This window comes from Neurospora crassa, linkage group IV (assembly GCF_000182925.2).
Source record: "Neurospora crassa OR74A linkage group IV, whole genome shotgun sequence".
NCBI lineage: Eukaryota > Fungi > Ascomycota > Sordariomycetes > Sordariales > Sordariaceae > Neurospora > Neurospora crassa.
In genome coordinates this window covers 4,120,936-4,143,017 of record NC_026504.1, presented here as the reverse complement: position 1 = coordinate 4,143,017, position 22,082 = coordinate 4,120,936, and the positions used below count along the sequence as shown (strand labels likewise).

At 52.2% G+C, this 22,082-nt stretch overlaps 7 protein-coding genes and 2 non-coding genes across 9 annotated transcripts; 4 read left to right on the top strand and 5 right to left on the bottom strand.

Moving 5' to 3' along the window:
• Positions 1-653: 653 nt before the first annotated feature.
• NCU15180 lies at positions 654-744 on the bottom strand. Its single transcript has one exon. It is a non-coding gene; the product is annotated as a tRNA-Leu (tRNA).
• Positions 745-795: 51 nt separating this feature from the next.
• Positions 796-2,327, bottom strand: NCU08676 (hypothetical protein). The gene is made up of 2 exons (XM_956932.3): positions 2,109-2,327; positions 796-1,920 (listed from the first exon to the last, which is right to left on the bottom strand). The coding sequence occupies exons 1-2, from the start codon at positions 2,169-2,171 to the stop codon at positions 1,315-1,317; spliced, it is 669 nt and encodes a 222-aa protein (XP_962025.1). The 5' UTR covers positions 2,172-2,327; the 3' UTR covers positions 796-1,314.
• A 747-nt stretch (positions 2,328-3,074) lies between these two features.
• Positions 3,075-3,173, top strand: NCU15636. The gene has a single exon (XR_897895.1). It is a non-coding gene; the product is annotated as a 5S ribosomal RNA (ribosomal RNA).
• Positions 3,174-3,635: 462 nt separating this feature from the next.
• NCU08677 (hypothetical protein) lies at positions 3,636-4,435 on the top strand. Its single transcript, XM_956933.2, has 2 exons — positions 3,636-3,919; positions 4,008-4,435. The coding sequence occupies exons 1-2, from the start codon at positions 3,809-3,811 to the stop codon at positions 4,143-4,145; spliced, it is 249 nt and encodes an 82-aa protein (XP_962026.1). The 5' UTR covers positions 3,636-3,808; the 3' UTR covers positions 4,146-4,435.
• A 67-nt stretch (positions 4,436-4,502) lies between these two features.
• Positions 4,503-6,150, top strand: NCU08678 (translation machinery-associated protein 20). The gene is made up of 2 exons (XM_956934.3): positions 4,503-4,784; positions 4,916-6,150. Exons 1-2 carry the CDS (start codon positions 4,771-4,773, stop codon positions 5,553-5,555), a joined length of 654 nt encoding a protein of 217 aa, XP_962027.1. The 5' UTR covers positions 4,503-4,770; the 3' UTR covers positions 5,556-6,150.
• Positions 6,151-7,202: 1,052 nt separating this feature from the next.
• Positions 7,203-7,618, bottom strand: NCU08679 (hypothetical protein; the record flags this gene model as incomplete). The annotated part of the gene is made up of 2 exons (XM_956935.1): positions 7,203-7,515; positions 7,587-7,618. The coding sequence occupies 2 exons, from the start codon at positions 7,616-7,618 to the stop codon at positions 7,203-7,205; spliced, it is 345 nt and encodes a 114-aa protein (XP_962028.1).
• A 3,608-nt stretch (positions 7,619-11,226) lies between these two features.
• NCU08680 (hypothetical protein) lies at positions 11,227-11,772 on the top strand (the record flags this gene model as incomplete). Its single annotated transcript, XM_956936.1, has 2 exons — positions 11,227-11,354; positions 11,487-11,772. 2 exons carry the CDS (start codon positions 11,227-11,229, stop codon positions 11,770-11,772), a joined length of 414 nt encoding a protein of 137 aa, XP_962029.1.
• Positions 11,773-12,593: 821 nt separating this feature from the next.
• NCU08681 (hypothetical protein) lies at positions 12,594-15,490 on the bottom strand. Its single transcript, XM_956937.2, has 2 exons — positions 15,328-15,490; positions 12,594-15,115 (listed from the first exon to the last, which is right to left on the bottom strand). The coding sequence occupies exon 2, from the start codon at positions 14,550-14,552 to the stop codon at positions 13,344-13,346; it is 1,209 nt and encodes a 402-aa protein (XP_962030.1). The 5' UTR covers positions 14,553-15,115; positions 15,328-15,490; the 3' UTR covers positions 12,594-13,343.
• Positions 15,491-16,107: 617 nt separating this feature from the next.
• NCU08682 (stress response protein nst-1) lies at positions 16,108-21,909 on the bottom strand. Its single transcript, XM_956938.2, has 4 exons — positions 21,493-21,909; positions 19,709-20,994; positions 19,362-19,618; positions 16,108-19,301 (listed from the first exon to the last, which is right to left on the bottom strand). The coding sequence occupies exons 2-4, from the start codon at positions 20,889-20,891 to the stop codon at positions 17,061-17,063; spliced, it is 3,681 nt and encodes a 1,226-aa protein (XP_962031.2). The 5' UTR covers positions 20,892-20,994; positions 21,493-21,909; the 3' UTR covers positions 16,108-17,060.
• Between the last annotated feature and the right edge of the window lie 173 nt (positions 21,910-22,082).

The window sequence follows — 22,082 nt, the reverse complement described above, 5'->3', positions numbered from 1 at the left end:
CAACTCGCCTGAACAACGTGGGGGGTTGTCTTGCGGCCCATTCCGTGAACAATAGATTGTTTCTCGAACGGGACTCTGATGAAAACAAAGAGTGTCTGTCCAGCCTTTCCTCCGGGGAAACATCCCGGTCTTTATGGGTCAAGTTCGGATAATGCCTTGTAGTAACCATTGGCTGGTGTCCTCTGCCTTCGGCTACACGGAATCAGTTTTCGTTCCCCGGTCATTGTGGGTAATCAGTAGCAACGCGGGTGTGGCTTTCCGTTGTTCCTCGGAAGCTGGGTCTTGCTGTTCCGGCTTTGTCGGCACCGAAGTCCGGGTATACCTCGACCCAAGAAAGAGGCGTAGCCTCGAACAGTGGCCCAAACGGGGCCTTACGGTAGCTCACGGCTGTTGTTCACAACTGTCATAAAAGACAAGGCTACTCTCACTTGTGTAAAAGAAGAAGGCGAGATTGATTTAAGAATGCAATGATAGGTATACGGATTGCTGCCGCTTGAATAGGCGTAACAGTGTGTTAACTATATACCACTTGAGGCTATTCTTTGCAGTGGGAGATAGGAGCAGTAGAGTCACAAATCATGACGCAAAGAACAAAAAGGTAAAAAGAGAGAGAAATGGTATCGAGATCACAATGCACCAAAACGCAAAAGGTATGACAAGAGTGGGATTCGAACCCACGCCCTTTCGGACTGCGATACTCAGAAATCCTGAACACAGCGCCTTAGACCGCTCGGCCATCTTGCCTTGTGATATTGCTGAAGATGCCTCCACTTCAGTCACTAATAGAGTCCGCGTCCACTTGCGTAATTCTGGGTTGAGATATCGAAGCGACAAGGTAAAGTATGCAGTGCATTGACCGAATTGCATGCTCGCGACAAAGGAGAATCCGGGAGACGATGTTTTCGGCAGAAAAATTCGTTGCGAGCGACCCGGAAACCCACGTTGGGATGGACCGTTAAAGCAGATGAAACCAGCGTGAAAACAATCCAAAACTCCCATTTGTTCCGTTAGATACATTCTCGTGCACCTTTACCATGTAAGTCTGCCTCCCAGATAACCATAAGTTGATGATAGATGAAAGAGCACACGTGTGTGCTGTCTCTGCAACGATCGAAAGATGTATTTCTGCCATCCAGATCGGGAAAATTACGATCAACGTCTCCGCAGCCTTCTTCCTCAGTCAACCGAGCCCTTGCGCTCTCTGCAAAACCAGGTTACAACATCAGCATAATCTGTTGCTTCTCCTGACGTTCTCACCTCTCTGGACAGTCACAGTCACGCAACCTCACTCTCCCGCATTCCATACTCATCACTTCAAGCAATGACAATGATCTGCTGTCCCAACCCATCGCCCCAGATGCCAACAACGGACATCAAGAACGCAACGCCAGCCACAACGCTCTGGACAATGTTCTTCTTCAAGAACACCTCGACGTTGGCACGGACCTCCTCGCCATTAACATTAGCCAGCTCCTCCTCGACATCCTCCGAGCCCGAAGTCGCCTCGCTGTGGGAGGGATCACCAAGAACCTCGTAGCTAGCCTCCAAGCCGCGCGGCGTGCTGCTCTTCTTCTTCTGCTGGCTGCTGCGGGCGGTCACGAACGAGACGGAGGACATGCCGGACGAAAACGAGGCGGGGACGGCGGGGGTGATGAAGCTAAAGTAAGGGCCAAAGAAGCCCGAGGTGATGAAGCGGGAGCCGAACACGAGTAGCGAGGTGTAGATCAGGTACGGGTGGCGGTAGGCACGCGGGGAAAGGTAGTAGGCGATGGCGAAGGCGGAGCCCGAGATGGTGCTCAGCGTGCGCAGGTGCTTCCGGGCCGAGGTGGATAGCGATTCGAGCGCGCGCGCGGCATCGTTTGCGGAGGGTAGGGTGAGGAGGGCGGGAATAGTGAGGGTCGAGAGGGTGAAAGACACGCCCTATGCAATAAGTTGATGGTTAGCGATCGAAAACTCAATCAGCCAGCGTGCGATAAAGTGAATTTAAGTCCTAAGCTCGATTCTTCAATTATGTTCCTCAGTGACATGGTATTAGAAAAGACGAGTGCCGAAATAGTAACAATTGTCCCAGCAGCGGAAAAGAAGAAGCGCGGGAGAGATAGACGTACTGTTAGGAGCCCGAGGGACACAGTCCCTACAAACTTGAGGACGGAAACGCCTCTCGTAGTCATAATGGCGACAGCGAAACCGATGATGCGCGGGGCTGCTTTGGGAGGAAAGTCAATGTGAGATGGAGATGGTTGGTTTACGGGGTGTCGAGTCAAGAGATGTCAAAGGCAAAATCCGAGTCCAGCTTCCTCAGCTTGGAAAGTGAAGTGGGGGATCACATTAGGTGCTACGCTATGTACACTATCGTCCGCACAGAGGTCCCGCAGCATGCGATTGCGGGCAGTCAGTCCCACCGTGACCGTCATGGCCGCACGGCAACACCCAGCTTTCATCACAGGTGTCAGCCAGTCCCGTTCTCCCGGCCACACGCGGGCTGCCACCTGACGACAGGTCACCTCGATCAAGATCAATGCTGTTCAGTTTACCACATCTTTGTTCACCTTCGGAACTCTTTTCCCGTGTGGCTTGACACTCGAGTCCTTTCAACTTGACTGTTTGGAAACTTCCGGCCGTTAAGGTGGCAGAAGCCGAAAAGCAGCATGGACCACAACGAAGCAGCAGTTCCCCATCGTGTTGCGTCATTGTGAAGCTTCAGCTCCCCCATATTCGATCGACATGGCATGCTAGGCCCTAACCCTGACTGCATGTTGAAACATCCGGCCATCAGACGGAACAAAAGAGAAGAACTCGACAACATTTACCCTTGAATGACTCGAGATAATCGACCTCTTCTCTCACGAATAACTTTGGGAGAAAATAAAGAGGAACCATCTAGGTCTTCACTTTAAGCCGGCTGTCTTGGACAAGCCATCAAGTGTTGAAGATCATGCGCTGTCATGTGAACTGATGTTGTGTACCTCGCACCCCTCGGCGGCACTTTTGCCAGATGGTTTACCCAGTACAATCGGCCCTCGTTTATAAGTACTTCTTCTGACCATAACTATCACATACGACCATAGATGGTAGAAAACTCGGGATCCCGTCCGCTCTCCCATAGATAAGCTACCAATCGCCTGACTAGTAGTTGGGTCGGTGACGACCAGCGAATCCCAGGTGTTGTATGTCTTTTTTCCCATTCTCGTAGATATCTTTTTGCTTTCGCTGCTGTAGCACATTGATTTCTTGCACCAATGTGCACCGGCATATGTTTGAAGCGCCCGGGGGGGGAGACAGCATGGGTTATTGACAGTGGGCTCGAGAAAAAGACCCTTGTCCACTGAGACGCCGAGCTTGTTCTCCTGACCTTGACCTACCAGTACGCAAATTCAGTTACGAATCCGATCGATAATGTGTCGAAGGATACTACTAGTGTAGGTTTTCGGGTTGACGCGTGTTGCTGGAACCAAATTCAACGAGAGTCTGTGAGCGCAGGACGGAGCTGAGTTCACAGTTTGTTCTGATCAGACACACCAACTATATGTAAGCCTCACAGCTTCACACCACAGCCCATTTTGTCCCCGTGACCAAGGTGGCTTAGCGATAAGTTCAGGTTGCTACGTCATCACCTTGGCTTCCAGCACACTGAGGGGAAGTTCAAGTGTCGGGTCTCTATATAAGGAACCACAACAAAAACAACTAACATCAACATCTCACGTTATGCCCAAGACACTTGCACACTAAGAAAATTTGAAATAATACAAGACAATATTACTTCAACACAAGAACTTGATCAACTTTGACACTACGCATATCCGACAAAATGCCTCTCGTTGTTCCCGGCGTTACCACCAACGACCCCACGGTCCAGAAGACGGAGGAGTGGATGAACAAGTTGTGCGGCAAGACGCTCGCTGACCACACTTCGGAGACTGTAAGAACATCCCCTGTTGAGAATGGCAAGACAGAGATGGTGTCCAAGCATGGAAGCTGACCCTCTTCCTTTTCCCTTCTGCCTACAGACCTTCTGCAAGTCCGATCTCCCAAAGCAAACCCGCATCATCGAGCCGGGTTCGATGGTCACGAAAGACTTTAACCCTGACCGTCTCAACGTACATGTCGGCGATGATGGGAAGGTCAGCCACGTTGTCCACGGTTAAGGGGGAACAAAGAGCGGTGATGGAATGGCTATACCAGGCTTGAGGATATCATGGCATGACGTGGAGTTGCGAAGCGAGCGAGTTAATGAGTTATGGAGATACCAGCATGACGCTGTGTTTAACGAATGCGATGAATTCATCTATAGTACCATCCTGCCATAACTCATTGTGAGTACCTTGACGGCTGACGATAGAGGCCGTTGCCCCGGAGACCCTTTGTATCCATGTCCTTATCGTCGTCGACCGTCCCCTCTATCGGCTGCGCTATGACGACACCCCCTGGTCGCCGGCTGCTTTGGCGCGGCTGTTGACTGCTGCACAGATCGCAGCAGGACGGTCTTGGCAGATCGAGGTCGGGTCCCCACCTTCGACTTCTTCCCCTCCCCCGCCATGAATCGCCTTGGCCGTCGCGAGCGTCGCCTATGTATCGCCAGCTTCATTGATTCCAGCGAGGAGCACTTTGTTTTCATTGTTCACCTCACTTAGCAACACACACATCCCAGCTTGACGGTCCCTACATCAAGACTCGCCAAAACGACGAGCACGAACTCCACATATACATATCTGATATACTATACAACCACATATAATTTTCCAAGGTCGCAAAGTCGCAAATACCGCCACAATGTTCAAGAAGGAGTATGCCATCCACCACTCTGAACATACCTTCACCTGCCCTCCTTTGCCATATTCCCTTACCAACGTCACTCTACTGCCCGCCCGCCGTTACACCACCTCTCCAACATCCGCTAACTCTTCTCTCGTAACAGCATCACCCCCTCGCCCAAACAAAAGCTCAAATCCTCGATCCAGCGCAACTTGCGCCAGTCGCTGCTGACCACCTACCCGCTCCTGACCCCTCACATCGACGACATCATCCCCAAGAAGGCCTCGCTCGAGCAGATCAAGCTTCCCGACCGCGTGTCGCTGTACGTCATTGATGGAACCACCCCGCTCTTCTTCCAGGCCGACACGCCCTCGCAACAAAACACCATTGTGCCCCACCTCAAGCTCGTCCACCGCTTCCCGCAATGCTTCCCCACCATCAGGATAGATCGCGGCGCCATCCGCTTCGTTTTGAGTGGCGCCACCCTGATGGCCCCCGGCCTGACGAGCAAGGGCGGCCGCCTGCCGCAGCCGCATGAGAGGCCGCCGAGGGAGAAGAGCGCTGCCGAGGCCGAGAACGACGAGATCGAGGTGCCCAATGAGGGCGCTGATGAGGAAGGACACTGGAGTCGTGAGCTGGAGAAGGGCGAACCTGTTGTCGTCCTGGCTGAGGGCAAGGAGGAGGCTTGCGCCGTTGGAGTGCTGGTTGCGGGGACCAAGGAGATCAAGGAGAAGGGCAAGGGCCCGGTGATCGAGGAGGCGCATTTCCTTGGTGACGGTCTCTGGAGGATGGCGCTGGATTAAATAATACATGGAGGATGTTTGCGAAGGAAAACAGAAAAAAGTGTCGAATGTGTGGAGGAAGGGGGTTTCCCACCACCTACAAAGCGTTTTTGGAGCCGGGCATAAGAAGCAGCATGGTTTTGAGTTAAACAGTGGACATATGATCAGGTTAAGGGTTTATCTTTTCTCCCTGGTTTATGTGTTTTCCGCTCCGTTTCCTTTCTGATCTGTTTTGCTGTTCGTGTGTTAAGTGGATTTCAAGGCCACGGTGGTGGTGTTTGCTACACTTCGGGGAGCTGATCAATCATCAACAATCGATACCGTTACTGAGGTCAGGAAAGAGCAAGCGCTTTGTCTTGACTTGACTAAAGCACCTCGGCTGTATACCAGTTTTTCTTTGTCTTGTGTTTCTTAGCAGTCCCCCGATGTTCCCACCTTATCCTCCCGAGTTTTGTAATCCTTAACTTGTCTCCCTCTTATTGAAATTATCTCCATAGCATTGCATGGAGGATGTCAGTTCCAGTCTCACGATTTTAAGCGCACTACATGCTTACTTTTTAGTTTTTATCTCGACGGAACGACAACCCCCAGCGATGACAGCACGTTAAACTCCAACAACAACAACAACGGCCTTGGTCTTGGAAAAATGTCAGCCAGCGAATCGATAGACACTACGCCCGCCATCAACCCACGAGCGACATTCAGTTTTTCAACCTCTTGCTTATCAATATTCCGAAGGCATAGTGCCCCAACTCGTCCGAACCTGGTAATGGACTCATGACTGTTCCAGCGCGGGAGAGGCTATGCGTCACCACCTATTTACCTTCTCTTCCGACTCGGCATCATCGATAACTAACTTCACTGGAGGTAACCTCCCTGACTTTATGGTCAACCAGATATGCGGATGGAAAGGACGAATCGAGTCACTTGCCCTTACCTCCTGATCAATGGAAGGCGATCAGTATATCTGACATATAGGAGTACTTGGATTAGCGATCTCTCGATTAAAGCATGACTTCAAAACACGAGCCGCAACACCAGAAACGGTACGCCACACCATACAATACAAGGTTGTCAGTTGCTCCCGCATCGTGTTATCCCAATTTCTCTCGTCAGGTTTTCTTCTTCTTCTTCTATTCTTTTTTTCACATTCCTCATTTAAATCAATTTTTCTTCTCCAATTTTTTTTTCCCCCTCAATCAGCGGATGAGATATCTCTTAGGGCCATTCGAATAAACATTCTGGAGCCTACGTCGAAGAGCTTCGACTAGGTGTGGGCCAGATGGACGGATAGGTGTACATGCATGTTCACAGCGGGGAGAGGGAGGTGGATTCTCGTTTGAAAGATCACGGTCATATTCACGTTTCACAATAGGTTCAGTTTTGGGGACTTTGCGTTTTGTTTTTAGTCGGATCTCGTGTATTGATCCTAACATATGGGCGTTGTGGTGGTGACTTCATTGCAGAAAAGTACCGGAGCGTTGCGTGAACGATAATCGCAGACCATCACCACCTCTCTTCCAATTTCCTCCCTTCCACGCTGTGTCTTGGCTTGCTTGCTTGCTTGCTTCGTTGAGCTTCAGAGTCCATCTCTGCCAGAAGCCTTCTCTGCCCCTCCTCCTCCTTTCTGCGTCATCCCATTTGCCTCTTCCTGCTCGCAACATTCCTTCATCTTTTCTCCTTCTTCTTCTTCGCATCTTTACTTTCATGCTTCTCTTTGCGAGCCTTCTCCTTCTCGGCCCGCTTCGCGTCCTCCTCCTCACGTTTCTTCCGTTCGGCTTCTTCCTTTCGGAGTCTCTCCTGCTCCTCTTTCTCCTTCTGACGTTCAATCCGTTCTGCCTTCTCTGCGCGCTTCTCACTTCCGTCACACTTCACGCAGACCGAGAAATCTCCATGATGGCCGCTTCTGCCGTGGATCTCGCATGGGCGCCAGTGCTGCTTCTTGAGGCAGCGTACATTGCCCACGAGCGTACACACCGGGCTGTGCATTTTCAGCGACGTTTGGTTAGCAGTCTGAATTCTAAAGTCAAGGGTACTCGGGGTTGGACTCACCAGTGATGCTGTCTTTGTTTCTTAGAAGTCATGGTTGACTTTACTGACGACTTCTTTCCTGTCGTGCGCGTGGTCTAGTCACCGGTAGGTGGTCGGTTGACACTTTTGTCGAGGTCTGATGATCGGTCGCGTCGAGAATTTGACGGTTTGAGGTGATCAGTCAGTTGTAGCCACGACGACTTGCTAACAACGAACGTTGGCTCAGGATGTGATGTCGACCCTCCGATGTTGATCGCAAAGGGGGTGGATGATGCTTGCTAGTTGCTGGTCGGTGGTCGGTGGCCAGGAGTCGGTGGGTGTTCCTGATTTGTCTGAGTGGGAGGGGGGGTTGTCGATGGTCAATGCCTTTTCGTCTGCAGTAAACTTCTTGGTGGAATCCCAAGTTTGGATGATGGATGAAACAAGAGATGGTTTTTCGGGTGCGATGGGAATTGGCTTTTTAAGGTTGGAAAATCAGCAGTCCCTTGGGAGAAAGGTTGTTCAGCATGGTCTGCAGGTTTGAAGTGACAGATGGGTGATAGAACAGATGAGTTCCGTTTAGGAATGTTGTTCAAGATTTGAGGACATATGCATTCCGTTTAGAAATATTGTTAAACATTTGAGGACAGATGAGTTCCGTTTACGAACATTGTTCAAGATTTGAGAACAGACGAACTCCGTTCAGTAACGCTGTTCAATATTTGAGGACTGTGGGACACAGGGGAACATCAGATTTCTATAGTGAACAGAACGCAAAATAAAAAAATAGAAAAAAGGAAGAGGGAATTGTTATATAGTCGTGGAAGGAAATGTGCCCGCCAACTGGGTCAGGTATATCGCACCAGTCATTCCTGCATGTATGTGTGCAGTTCTCTAGATATTCTAGGTCCGATCCAGCGTTTTTGGCAGTCATTGTACTGGATAACTCGTGCCTACCGCTGTTCAAATCTAATCCATGTTCCTCCAACTTGCCGGCTTTCCTGCTTGTCTTTGCTTTTCTTGTTTTTCCAAGTTTATTTTCCTTCAAGGGATACCTTGAGGTTCAGGAGTTCCTACCTCTATATACCTAATAACTTCATGTCTGCCCCTGCTGCATAACACCACGCATTTCTAGCTACCTACCATATAGACTCGCCAAATGACCAAACACTATCCCTCCTTGGGCGCCAGACAAAGGGCAGATTTGTGCAGGGAGCTAACAGAAAAAGGCCAGCCGCTGTATACTCAAATGTGCCCAAGTTAACAAAATAGAAAATATCCTCGTGTTTCCATTAACTGGATATGGATAGGTAGTCACGTTGACTGGCCTATGCGTGATCACAGAGCATAACTCTGCCAAATTTTAGCCATATGTCCGTCGCTCACAGGGGATAGTCGAGTTTATACAGTACTAGTCTACAAAGCATTTGTTTCTTTGTTCGGTGATCTTCGTCCGATGCATACCTTCACAAGGCTTATGTGGTACACTCGAGTCCTGTTATTTTCGACATCATTCCCACCCATGCTTGTTTTTTCAATTTTCAGTCGTTAGGAGATCGCAAGTTGACCGGCAGCTGTTCTTTTCTTGTTTCAACAAGTCTTACACAAGGCTGTAACGAAGAAGATCCTCCCTGCCTTCCCTGCCAGTCAATGCAACCCTCGGTTGTTTTTATCCTGGCCTTAATCAGAACGGAATGAGGACCCAGCTAACATCAGTGAACGCTAATCCTGAAAAAGTCGTGAATCTCGTCTCGTCGCAGCCGCTCAACATTCGAAGTCAATGGGGCCTGCGATGGTAGTTCCAGCGTCGACTGCAGCGTTGGAATTGCCGCGTGTAAGGCTGGAAGTCTCGGCGGCAGACATGGTGGGTGTTGCAAGCTGAGAGTAGAGTAATAGAAATATCGACGGCAACAAGAACGGAGAAAAGAGGAGAGAGGAGGAAACTGGGAGGGGGGAGGGAGGAGACCGCCTTCTTATACTTGGAAGGAGAGACCAACCCAGAGCTCTCAACCCCACGGATTCATAACACGGAAGGACAATCCCTACATTGGAATGCTTCGAATTTGCGGCCAGCGACTGAGTGGTGCAAGTAAATGGGTTCTTTTTCGTAAGAGACAGTATGCCGGTGAGGGCAGGTGACGGTAAGTAGGTAGGTCCGCGCTAGTATTTCATGTGCGGCAATAACGAAGCTGGAGGTTTTCCATCCGGACAATAAGTTGTTTCCTCCCAGATTTGACTGAAAAGGGTCTACGTGCCCAGAGGGGGGCGACTAGCTGGATAGACAATCAGCGTGAACTATACCATTGTTATTGTAAATCGGGCCCTGGCATACTCGATTGCATGGGCAAGCAACTTGCCAAATGCGGATATACAAATCAAATACCTCAGGTCTCACCAAACAGAGCAAATAATGATGTGTCAGAACCCCACGAAAAGCTTCAACAAGGGCACATGCATACCCGCCAAGTACCATAGCGGCTAATGTTGCCTTGACGGCTGAAAGACATTCTCGCATAATTCTGGGGTACTAGGAGCTTCATCACTATCACTACCGGCCTCTTTTTTTTCCTGGACGGAGAGGGCACGACGCAATCTGAAGAGTCAGGAAAAGTCTAGAACAACGTTTTCTGTTTGTGTTTGTAGAGGTATGCATAACTTGGGGGCACCCCCACAATCTAGGTGAGAAGGCAAGAATTCGAGCACCAGCCTCTTTGGACAATTCAATCCCAGTGTCGTAGTGTGGTTTGGGGTAATCTAATGTCTACTGAGTACCAAACTTTCAAGAAACCGGGGTAGACTTGCGACGACGACGATTTCTTGATTCCCCTTTTCATCCACTGAGTGTTCTCGTGGGAACGCTGTGCAACCAGTCCAGAGAATATCGAACCAAGGATCATTCAACGGGGACGAGACAGCATCGATACAACAACGATTTTTTCCACAAAAACATCAACGTATCACTTATCCAACGGGAAAATTTTGGCTAATATTATGCACGCCTCTCACTGCCATCTTCCCAGACTCTCAAAAAGAGACAGCTCAATGAGAAAGGAAGGTATACACCATTTAACTCTGGAGCGTGAATTACTCATATACTAACCTTGGTAAGATATTACGAGCGTCGTCTTTGAGAGGCGTAGTCGGAATGGGAAATCCTTAGAAGGACGATATCTCACAGGGCTGTTCGCCGCATACGGACTCATTTTGCTCAAATAAGCATCATGATCCCAGGAGGCGTCAAATCATTGTACTCAACCAGACACTCGAGAATTTGGTAACCTGGCATTCAGGTCAATGTCCAATAGTTTCCGTGATATGATGAACTACTTCATCACACAAAAGCGATTCACATGAGAAGATATATCATTCCATTACGTAGGTACGCATTGGACATTACAAGCGTCCTTCACATGGTCTTGGAGGGGTTTCAAGTCGAGGGCAGCGGTGACAGCATCTAGAACGTCAATAACGTGATGAAATCCAATGCTGTCGAGACCAAGAGTCCTGGTAAAGTAGGATACGAGGAAGGAATTTGCAGGAGAAAATGTATAAGTAACCGGGCTTCCCATGCTTGACAAGAAGAGGCTATCCGATCATCCAGCACAGCCCAACAATCAAATCATCGAGGAAACCAATATAACAACCAGATCCAGAACACCATAAACATAACCCCAGTATCACGATGAAGTCCACCACTACCCTCGCCGGCCTCGCCGCTCTCCTCGCCAGCGCGACTCCAGCCTTAGCCCAGCATGCCACTTCGGCCACTGTCACCGGCTTCTCTACCACTCGCAACGCAACCCATATCAAGTATGTTTTTCCTCCCCCATTCCTCTCCCTCCCTTTCCTCGTGTTTCTCCCCTCTTCCTCTCCTCCTCTCTTACATACCCTTCCTCCCATCCAACAAACACCCCACTAACACCCAACCCAACACCAACCAAGCTACCGCGCCACCATCAACGTCAACCCGGAAAACGCCCTCGCAACGTTCACGCACTCCACGCCCGGCACCACCTTGCCCACCAACAGCGGCGCGTGGACGTCCACCGACCCCAAGCTCGTGCTGCGCTTCAACGTCGTCAGCGCCGTCAACCAGGTGCGCGTGCTGCTGAGCGATACGCATGTCGTGGGCAACACGGTCAATTTAGATTACTTTAGTCCGTTTTCGGATTGGCAGGGTGCGGGCGCTAGTGTGTATACGGGGCCGGCTTCCTTTACGCTTGCTTAGTTGAGGAGGGAAGGGATCGATTTGGGGTGCAGTGGTTGGAGTGAAAGTTACCCGGGTAAATGAGGGAATGGAGATGGAATATTTAGCAGGTGCAATGCCGTGAAATAATAGTATCTTAGGGAAACATCGATGAGTGGGAAAGTAGGTAGCGATGCGGGTGGTTAGTTGGTAAGGCATGTAGGGAAGGAGAAGGAGAAGGGGAAGGGGATAGATAGGTAGTGGAACTGGACGGAGCGGTTCAGGAGACGGGGCAGAGAAAACGAGACAACGAAGAAAACGCCTTTTCGGGCACCCAAAAAGAAAATCTTCTCGGTCCCGTGGATGTAATTGCGAGCGAGATCTTGTATAAAAACAAATGTGCGGACCCTGAACTGTTGTTATGGGTGGTATAGGTCATCGTCCTCTCCATTCTTTCTTCGAGACTCGGGGGTGGCGGGAGCGCAAGCATTGTATGCATTCATGACCCACAGCAACCCCAAAGACACTTGTCGATATCTCACCAACCAAAGTTCCAATTCTTGTCATAAATGATGCATGTCAAAATGCAATATACAGAAGCCTCACTTCGCATATTTGTATGTTTTGTCAGGGTATTTTTCTTCGTTACCAAATGGGCTACAGGTGCACTGTTGATCCCGCATATTTTTGGTCCCACGTATATGCACTGCATCCCAATGCTCGGAACACCCATGGATGAATGAGGTGCAGCTGGTGTATCGTTTTCAGAAAATTCCCTTCCAGCTTCCAATGAACTTACACAGTCGGGTTGGCTGCCCCGAGTTGTGTAGCTCCGGCGCATCATAAGCCATGTATTATAACAGGGTTTATGCTACCGTTTCTATGCCCGAGGCAACGACGACGAGACCGGCGGCGTGGCTATGTAGACCCCAAGTACACAAAAGCATGCACTTTGAGAGCGGTAAAGAAGATAGATGCAACGCACTCTGCAGTCCATGCACATGCATGGAGGCTCTTCACCGGCATTTCCGTTTCGGTGGAAATGATGCGAGAATCGAATCATCCACGACAACCAGATACAGTACCCAAACCACCGATACTTGCGCCGATCAGATACGGCGGATCACCAGAACACGCTCACGCTCCAATGTGCCCATGACGAAGCAAATGGCTCGAGAACTGCAACACCAGGCTATTCAAGATCATGAAAGTTTAAGCATGCTAACGTGACGAATGATATTTTCCACGAAAAAGCAGCCCATGCTTCCGCTCGGTGGCGGCGCTTCCATGAAATGGAAAATCGAAAGTCCGCCGGACCTGTAAGAACGCCACAACCCCCTTGTCCCGTCCATTCGTTCTTTATCCATTACTACTACCTACACCACACAATGCAACACATTCACTACCTGTACCCAGTCGCCGCCAACAGCGAGACTTTGCAAAAAAGGCACCTTTGTCTTTCATTCAATCACCCCCTCTTCGTCCATTCCGACACCGACTCCAACAAAAGACTAATCACAGCAGCCTGACTTGTCCAACAGCAGATGACCAAAACATTTGCTTTCATCCAACAACCCCAACACTGAAACTCTCACAACCTCCTAATGGACTGATCACCTCAAGGCAGGGTGTCCCTCATTATGATCCGAGAACGGGTTGGGCGCTCCGCCCGTCGGGCTTCCGCTCCTAACTCCCGCCGCACCACCATATCCCGTATCAGCCATATGCGGCGGCGGGGCCGGGACATCATCATACTCGTTGTTCAGGGGGACACCCTGATATCCACCACCACCCATGTAACCCCCGTTACCGCCCATCAGCGGCTGCTCCAACATGTGCTCCTGCTCCTGCTGGTGCTGGTCGAGGGCGGGGGCGGTAGAGGTGCGCTTCTTGGCGGCCATGGCGCTAGACTTGGCCTCCTTCGCAATCTTGGCCGCCTCGGCCGCGCGCTCGAGCTTCTTCATGGTGCGGCGCTCGCGGCAGCAGAAGAAGCACAGGCCGCAGACAGCCAAACCGATGGTGGCGGCGAAGTAGATGGCCATGACGATGCCGGCCGTTTCAAGACCGGACTGCTTGTACATGCAGCTGATGCCCTGGCCGCTCGCGTTTTGGCAGATCAGGCCCTCGACGCACACATCGACGGGCACCGAGGTCTCGAAGCAGGGCAGCAACTTGCCCGCGGCGGTGCCAGTGGATTGGGTCGGGCACGACTGGATCGACTTGTCGGACTTGGTCAGGCAGATCAAGGGCGACGAGGGCCGCTCGGTGCCGGCAACGGCACGGGTTTCGGTCGTCTCATCGGCGCGGGGCAGGATGGCTGGGGCGGTGATCTTGGTCTTCATGAGGGCGACATCGGGCTCGACGACGGGCGCATCAGTGACGGCGGCGCGGGCGACGGCGATGGACGCTGGCTTGGCGGGAACGACGGGAATGCGCAGGCGGTGGTTGTAGAAGGCACCCTTCTCGGAGCGAGAGCCCAGCTGATGATGAGGGTGGGCGGCGGGCCCTCCGGAGCAGCGCTTGGCGGCGTCGGCGATCTGCGCGGGGGTTTCGTCCTCGTTGCAGCCGGAATCGATGTAGCATTTCGTCAGGGTCTTGAGATAGTCGGGGTCGCCAGACGACAAGGTGGTGGGGAACGTGGAGAAGTAGTGGTTGAGAGCGCCCTCATCACCGCAGGCGGCCATGACGGCCAGCTCGTGGCTGCGCATGTGCAGGCATTCTAGACCAGGAACTTGCTGTCCCGAGACAGAAACCGGGGAGAAGAGAAGGAGGGAGAGGGAAGCCAAGGCGGCGAGGGACGAGTGTTTTGTTGTTGCCGCCATTTTTCTTCTTGTTCCCGTCACAGGCTGGTATGGTACTCGATTTGGCAGGCGGACGGGCGGTCGTCGGTCGGGTCGGATCGAGCCGTAGCTAGGTAGGTTGATTGCTTCCAAGTGCTCTCGAATGGCAGTGGCGGTGGAGCTGGCAACTGGAAAGCTGAAGGCGGGATCTTCAGGTCGGCTTTCCTGTTCCTGAACGAATCTGGTGATTGTTTGGTTGTGCGCCCGAAACACACGAGGTTTGGTGATCCCAGTAGGCTGTGCGAGGTTGACGAGTCTTTGGAGATCGGAAGGGCTGACTGGTGGTTCGTCGTCCCAGGTTTTGCAGGTGTTTGGGGGGTGATGCCCGTTGGCCCAGGGATCGATCGGCACGTTGCAGGCAGACGGGATGTCGTAGGGATCAGTGGAGATAGGTAGATGCTGAAGACTGTCAACAACGACACAACAAAGTGAAGCTGTCGCCGTCTCGCCCCTCCTAAGATGAGTCGAAAAGGATACGATGATGATGATGCTGGTGGACCAGGAATGGAAGCAGGAGAGAAATGATAGCAGACGGCGGCGTGTGTCTGAGAAATGGAAAAAGCCCGGTCAGCTCGAACATGTTTGAGCGAAGGAGAACCCCTGCAATTCCAGAGCGACCGCCTCCTTTTTGCTCCTATTTTTCCCCTCCCCTTGCCCCCCCGTTCTCGACTCGACGACGGGACCCAGAGACGCCGAAAGGACCAAACATTGCTTGACAGCGATCTCCCTGGTGGGCATCGGTATTCCCAATACATACCGCTTGACAGGACAACAACCCCCAGTTAAAAATCAGCCCCTGTAGGTATGTAGCCTCAAACATCACCAACAAAAACACTTTGACGACGGCATCCTCGCGCATCCGACAGCCCCAAGGCTCTTTACCGCCCATCCGCCCGTACGGTTCTCGCACTATCTCAGAGAGGCAACCGCAACGATACTTGGTTGCTTGTCTATACATAGGACAGTAATAATCCTGCTAGACCCAGATTTGGGGTTTTGGACAGGGATCCCTCTCTCTCTCCCTTCTCGCCTTTGCTCCCAGCGAAATTGAAAAGAGGCTTGGCATACGAGCTGAAGGTCCCCACATGGGGAGCACTGCACCGTCTCAGGCAGATGCGTCGTCCAATCAGAAGAACAGCATGAATCCACATGGTCCCCTTTTGACTTCAGTTTTGCCCTGCAGCCTTTTGCTCCGTTTTTAGCTTTCCGTTTCTTCCAGTATTCACCAAGTAAGTACTATTCTTGCTCACAGTGTTGATATCCATCATCGGGGGGGTTCATGATCAGAATGACCTACGGCATGAGCAAAAAGATGGATTTTGGTGATCAAGGACGGCCAAAATTCCTGAATATCAAAGGCTCCACGAACGAACAGTCTGGACTTATTCCATCATTGCTCAATCAGCCAGCGCCACTGGGGACACAACGGGAAAGGGGAGCGAATCATCTTATCACAAAGGAGTGGGCTGAGCCGGACCATCCATCACCAACCTGAACACTGGCATACTACATGGAAGAAGTGTATCGAGTTTCAACGTTTCAGTGCCAGCAAATATCTCCTTGCTTTGAATTGTACAGTAGACAGCCTGCCTAAGTAGCTACCATTCCGCTTCCATGTTCAATATGCTGCTGAACAAAAAATAAAGAGAAACAAACGATAACCACGGGAGAACATTGGGTATGAGCCTCATCGGCGTTCTCCTCCTCTAATAACAAGCCAGTACCGAGGACAAGAAGAACATGTCCGTTCTCCCCTCGCATCATTGTTGTCTGATGAATACTTCGCTTCCTCCTTGGAAAACCGACAACGAAAAAGAGATAATGCTTACTTCGAATGCACATGGTGCTTACAAGCCGTCCAACACTAGCCGTCCTTCATAACCCTCATTACCCATCCGTATAAGGCGGCTGATTCACCTACACCCGTACCCATACACAGCCAAGTCAGAACCTTCTTCCCATCGGCTTTCATCACCACGCCCACGTTTTTCGTTCCGGGTTCTTCCGTTGGCCTTGCTGATTGCTTGCGCTACGGCCAAACGAACTATCACCTGGATTTCCTTGCCCAACAGCTGTACGTGTTCTATCAAACCGGAAAGCATCTGCATTGTCCTGTCTCTGCGCCACAAGCGTAATGGTTCGCGACGAGGGTTCCCTACTGTTGCCAAATTGGGGACTAGCTGAAAACCCGGCACCTGTAACCGACTCCGAACGCGATAATCGGCGCCAAGATTGATCACCATCGGACTGGTTGTATAGGCGTGCTGGATCGGAGCCTAGAGTCATGCCTGTACTGCGTTGGTCTATATTGTCCCCCGAAGACCGTACATAGTTTTGCACTCCTTCAACATCCGGCTTCGTCTGTGTTCGCCCTTGCGCATCCCAGTTTCTTTGCAAACATGTCTGGCGAATTGCACTCTGATCAGTGCCTGTTGTCCCGCGCGGCTGCCGTAGCTCTCCTTGCTTGGCCGAATGCAATTGTTTATCTTCCTATGATCCGACATGAAATGAACCTGAACCGACGATCGGGCTGCCGATATCTCCGGGATGTTTGATAGGGCCGTATGGAGCTCGTGAAGCGTCATCGTCCGGAACATAGCGAATGAGCGGGCTTCCACTTGGCGACAATGGGTCCCGCACAATAAAACTCCCACCGCCATTGGATGGGTTTCCTTCCGTATCGCATATATCAAGAACTTCTTTCTCGTTCACTGTAAACTGCTTCATATGGGCCATGATTTCCCCCAACGGGATGAACCCATCGTAACTCGAACTACCGCCAGCACCGAGATCCTCGCATACAGCGCAGAGCGACTTGCGAAGTGTCACAGACCACGGGGCACTACGCTCCACGATGGATGGATTTCGCCCCATGATGCCTGGCGGTGCCGCCTGGCTCCATGGTCCGTGATGTGACGATGACGGGAACCCCGGAGGCGGTGGTACGAATGGGTTGTGTTGTAGTGGAGGTACCGGATTCCATGGGCTGTTCTGGTGTGGCAGTGAAAAGCCGGTTTCCATCCCAAACGGTCCCCCGCCAAATCCAGGTGCAGATCGAACTCCGGGCGCAGACGTCCCAAGCAGACCAAAATGAGACCGGGCAGGAAAATCCTGCTGAGTGTCATCAGGCTCGAGCAGTGCACTGCTTCCGAGATGTACTTCCTGTTCCGCCTGATCGGTTCCGTTAGTCGAGAACTCGGGTGATCGACGCTGGCCATGGACCACGCTGGCCGGTCTTCCTATGGGCGTCGGCCGGCTGATGGGCTGACTTGAAGAGCTGACAGGCCCGATTTCGAAGCTACCGGAACCCTGACGAGTGTGAGACGGCACGTTATCTTTGCCTAGCAGTGAGCTCAATCCAGCTGGCAAGCCTGCAAAGCTTGACACTGGTGAATCCAGGGGCCCGGGGAATCCAGGTGAATGCATCGACATTGCCCGCCCGCCTAATGGCGCAGAAAAACCCGGTGGCGCCGCCATCATCCCCGGTGCCACTCTGTTGTAGCTGTTGGCAGGGTTGTAGAAAGGAGGATATTGGGGTTGCATGTGGTTGCTGAAACCAGGCGGGGGCTGAGGAGTTGGTTGGAATGGCATGTTCATCGAGGGGCCGCCAAAGGGATTTGCCTGGGATTGAAGTGGTTTGGAGCCCGCGTTGACGGTCGTGGAAGGGGCGGGGGACGGTAACTGTACCCCACTGTTTTGTGTCCCGCTCACAGCAACCCCGGACTTGCTGGGTGGTTTCACGGGACCAGGACTTGTAAGTATTGGTGTTAATGTGTGCGGAGAAGGATTTTGGCTAACGGCTGATCCTGGCTGAGATGTTGGTCCTGAAGAAGTTGTGACACTCTCTTGCTGATGTATTTGACGACTCTGAGCGGGGGCTGGCACCTTTGGAAACGCTGGGGTGGCGACGGGAATGACAGGCGAGGCATATGCTGCAGGTTGTTGCGGTAAGGCTGGTACTGCAGCCGGCACAGAAGTCTGGATCGGCTGAGCAGGCCTCTTGGGCAGAGTGATGGGCACAGGCGCGGTGGTTGCGAGAGCCGCAGCCTTCTGCGCTGCTCGGTCTTCCTGCTTTGACTTATCCTTGGCCGCCTTCGCGGCCTCCATCTCCGCCTTGGCTTTGGCCTCCCTTTCCCTCTTCTCGCGCTCCTGCCGCTCCTGCCGCTCCTGCCGCTCCTTTTGTTCCTTTGCCTCACGTTCCTTTTGTTCACGGGCCTCCTTCTCTTTAAGACGCGCTTCTTCGCGTGCTTTCTTCTCCCGCTCCTTAAGCTCTCGCGCTTTGCGCTCGTTCTCCTCCCGCTCATGATTGCGTCGTTGGCGTTCAGCTTCCTTACGCCTTCGTTCCTCTTCCTCCGCCTTCTTTTGAGCCTCTTTCTGTTTCCTCTTTTCCTCTTCTTTTTGCCTTCTCTGTTCTTTTTGCCGGTCCTCCTCGGCTTTCTTCGCTTTCTCCTCAGCCATCTTTTCCTCTTCACGGCGTGCCTTCTCTTCAGCCTGAAGCTCTTTTTTCCTCGCCTGCCGTTCCTTCTTCTTTTGGGCTTCCTTCTGCTTTTTGACCAGGCGTTCTTCGCTTCGTCTTTTCTCGTCGGCTAGTTCCTCGAGCAGCATGTTTTGCCGTTCCCTAGCCACCTTTTCACGGTACGCAGTAAGTACCCGCTGCTCGAACATCCTGGCGGCAAAAATCTGAAACATCCGGCGGCCTTCTTCCATACGCTGCTCCTCGGTCATGGTTTCCTAGATAACAGATTAATGTCTCAACACTCCCCCAAACGGTGCGACACGTAGAACCCATACCTCTTCATCTTGACTGTCGTACTCTTCCTCCTCGTCATCATCATAATCCTCGTCGTATTCTTCGTCGTCTACCTCATCATCGGCCGGGGGGTGATAATGGGCATTGCGGTCGCCGGCGGAGTGAGAAAAGGGGCTACCGAACTGGTCCCTCGCATCCTCCTCGCGAGCCATGCGTCGCTCGGCGAGTTGCTCCATCATTTCGATGAACTTTTTGCCGTCATTCTTCAGCAGGTCGTCGGCAACGGTTAGGATCCCGCCTAAAGAAGATGAGCCATAAGCGTTATTGCTAGTCCCCGGAGAGGGAATACTCTGTAGAAAAGACGGAAGAATGGGGAATCTGTCCCTACCCTGCACAGTCAGGCTATTTCCGAAATTAAAAAAGTCTGCCGGGTAGTCGGATCGGTGCAGTTCTTCTGAAGGCTCATCATCACTATAGTCATCCTCGTCCTGCTCATCCTCGCTGTACTCTTCCTCAACCTCTTCCTCCTCGTCATCTTCTTCGGCACCATGGTCGACGATTTGCGCATGTGAGGGCTGATGGTGACTTGGATAGCTTGTCGGGAGGCCACGCGGGCGCATGCCTGTCATGGAGCCGAACGAGGGGCGTCGCCCCAACATCGGAGGCGCTTCGCCCTGATTGGGATGGTTTGCGTACTGTTCCAATTCCTCGTAGTAAGCATCGTAAAGGCCCTCCAGCTCCTCTTCGATGGCCGTCCGCTTCCTCCCACACACAGTGCAACTGCATGTGTGCTTCTGCTGCTCCTTCATCTTCTTGAGCACAGCATCCTTCTCGACCCTAACCAGCTCCTTGCGTTCTGTCTCGCTCAACCCCAGCCAGAATTCTTTGATCCGCTCCCTCTCCTCCTGAGAGCTGGTGTTCCAAATCTTTTCCTTTGATATGCCCGGGCGCGGATGTTGGGACAGTTGGGGCGCAGGGACATAGGTGTCATGCTGAGGACTGTTTGGCAGTTCAGCTGCATTTTGACCAGCATGGCTCTTTTTCTTCTTTTTCTTGGACTTTTTAGAACTTGTAGTCGCCCCTTGCGCAAAGCCGTTCTCGTGGATATTCGATGCCCGCGAATCTCTGCGATTATTGAACTCCTCCAGATGCTCATCGTGGCTGTCGTCGTGATCGGCCTCTGTAGATTGCTGCGCGTGCGACGGAGAAGGGCTCGGAAAGCCATTCGAGGGTGCTGGGTTAGCTATGCCTTGCGTGGCAGCCGCCTTTGCCGCAGCCTTTTGACGCCGCTTTGCTTTTTTCTTATTGACAGGTTGCACCTGTCCCTCCGCCTGACCTAACCCATGACCTTGTGTATGCGAGGTAGATGCCGATTGTGGACCGGGAGCAGCATTCGCAGCGGTGGTGATCGTCGGGGACGGCTGGGCCGAGTCGGCTGGGGTTGACCCCTTGGGAACCGTAATGAACTTGGACCCATCTTTGTTTGTGTATTTTGCCGTGGCCTTGGAGGTGGGCGACTGCGGGGCCAAGGGCGGCGGTGGCACCGAAGGGTGACGACTGTTGCCCTTCATGGTTTGACTTTGGGATCAAGAATGAACGACGCGAGCAGATTCGAGGATGGGGCACATGCGATTCCGTGCGACGGTATCGGAGGGGCAAGGGTCCGGCCGAGAACTAAAATTGAGGACAAAGTAAGCTCCAAGCTGAGAGATGTGAGGCGGTTGGGCTACGGCGCCGCAGATCGGATAATCGGGTGGGCAACGAGATGACGGAGTGGAATAATATGCAATGTATGAAGACGTGAAGCCAAGCACGTAGCTCGCGAGAATAGAGCAACGGCGGTTTGGCCTTGTCACTGTCGTGGTGGTTGGGAAAGAATGGAATGTAAAAGCGAGTCCTGGTTTGAGCTCGAGGCAGAGAGAACTGGTTGGTGTGACTAGGCGGCTGGGAGGGGTTGATGTACCACCGCTAGCTTGAGTAGCGATGATGATGTACCTCGCTGTCGCTATCTTGGCCGGGAAAGGCGGAAAGGGAGACTCGCGAGTGATGTCGATGGTGGGAAAGAGGGAGCACAGATTGGTGCAGATGGTGCATAGGTAGGTAGAGAAGTAGTAGGTAGGTAGTAAAATGCGATCTGAAAGATCAGCGACTTGGGGACCAGGCGAAACTCACGTAAGAGAGGTAACGGGATTAATTAACGAAAGGGCAGCCCGCTACGAAGAGTAGAAGGCGCGCTTTTGAATGAAAAAAAGATCCGGCAGGGCGTCACGATAGGGTACCTCTGATCCGGGTGCCAGGAGAAAGAAGAACAGCCTCGTCTGTCAAGATCATGAACAAGCTGGAGACTGGAGGAGATAGAAGGCAGCGGGTGGAAAGGTAGAACAGCAACTAGCAACGAGCAGCTACCAGGCCTGCCGTGGAGACGATGCGATTGGAACTGTGAAGTGGAACGCGGCACCGGCAACTGAAATGATGCATGAAGTGGATTGGGCGAGCAGAGCGGGCAGGGTCGGCAAGCCTTCCACCTTCCCCTCACAGCGCGAATGTGGCTCCTTCGGCCGCTGCTCCAGTGTGCTGTTCGGATGTTTTCAGATGCCGCTTCCCTGCTGCGTCGCGTCTTTGCCTTCGAACTGAAGCTGGGTCGGGTAGCCTCTAATCTCCACACAGCGAGAGGAACTGAAGAACGCACCCCACAGATTTTCATTGGTGAGCCACAGCGAGGCTGACCATCACGTGCTGTCAGCAAAGCATCATGCCCCTGA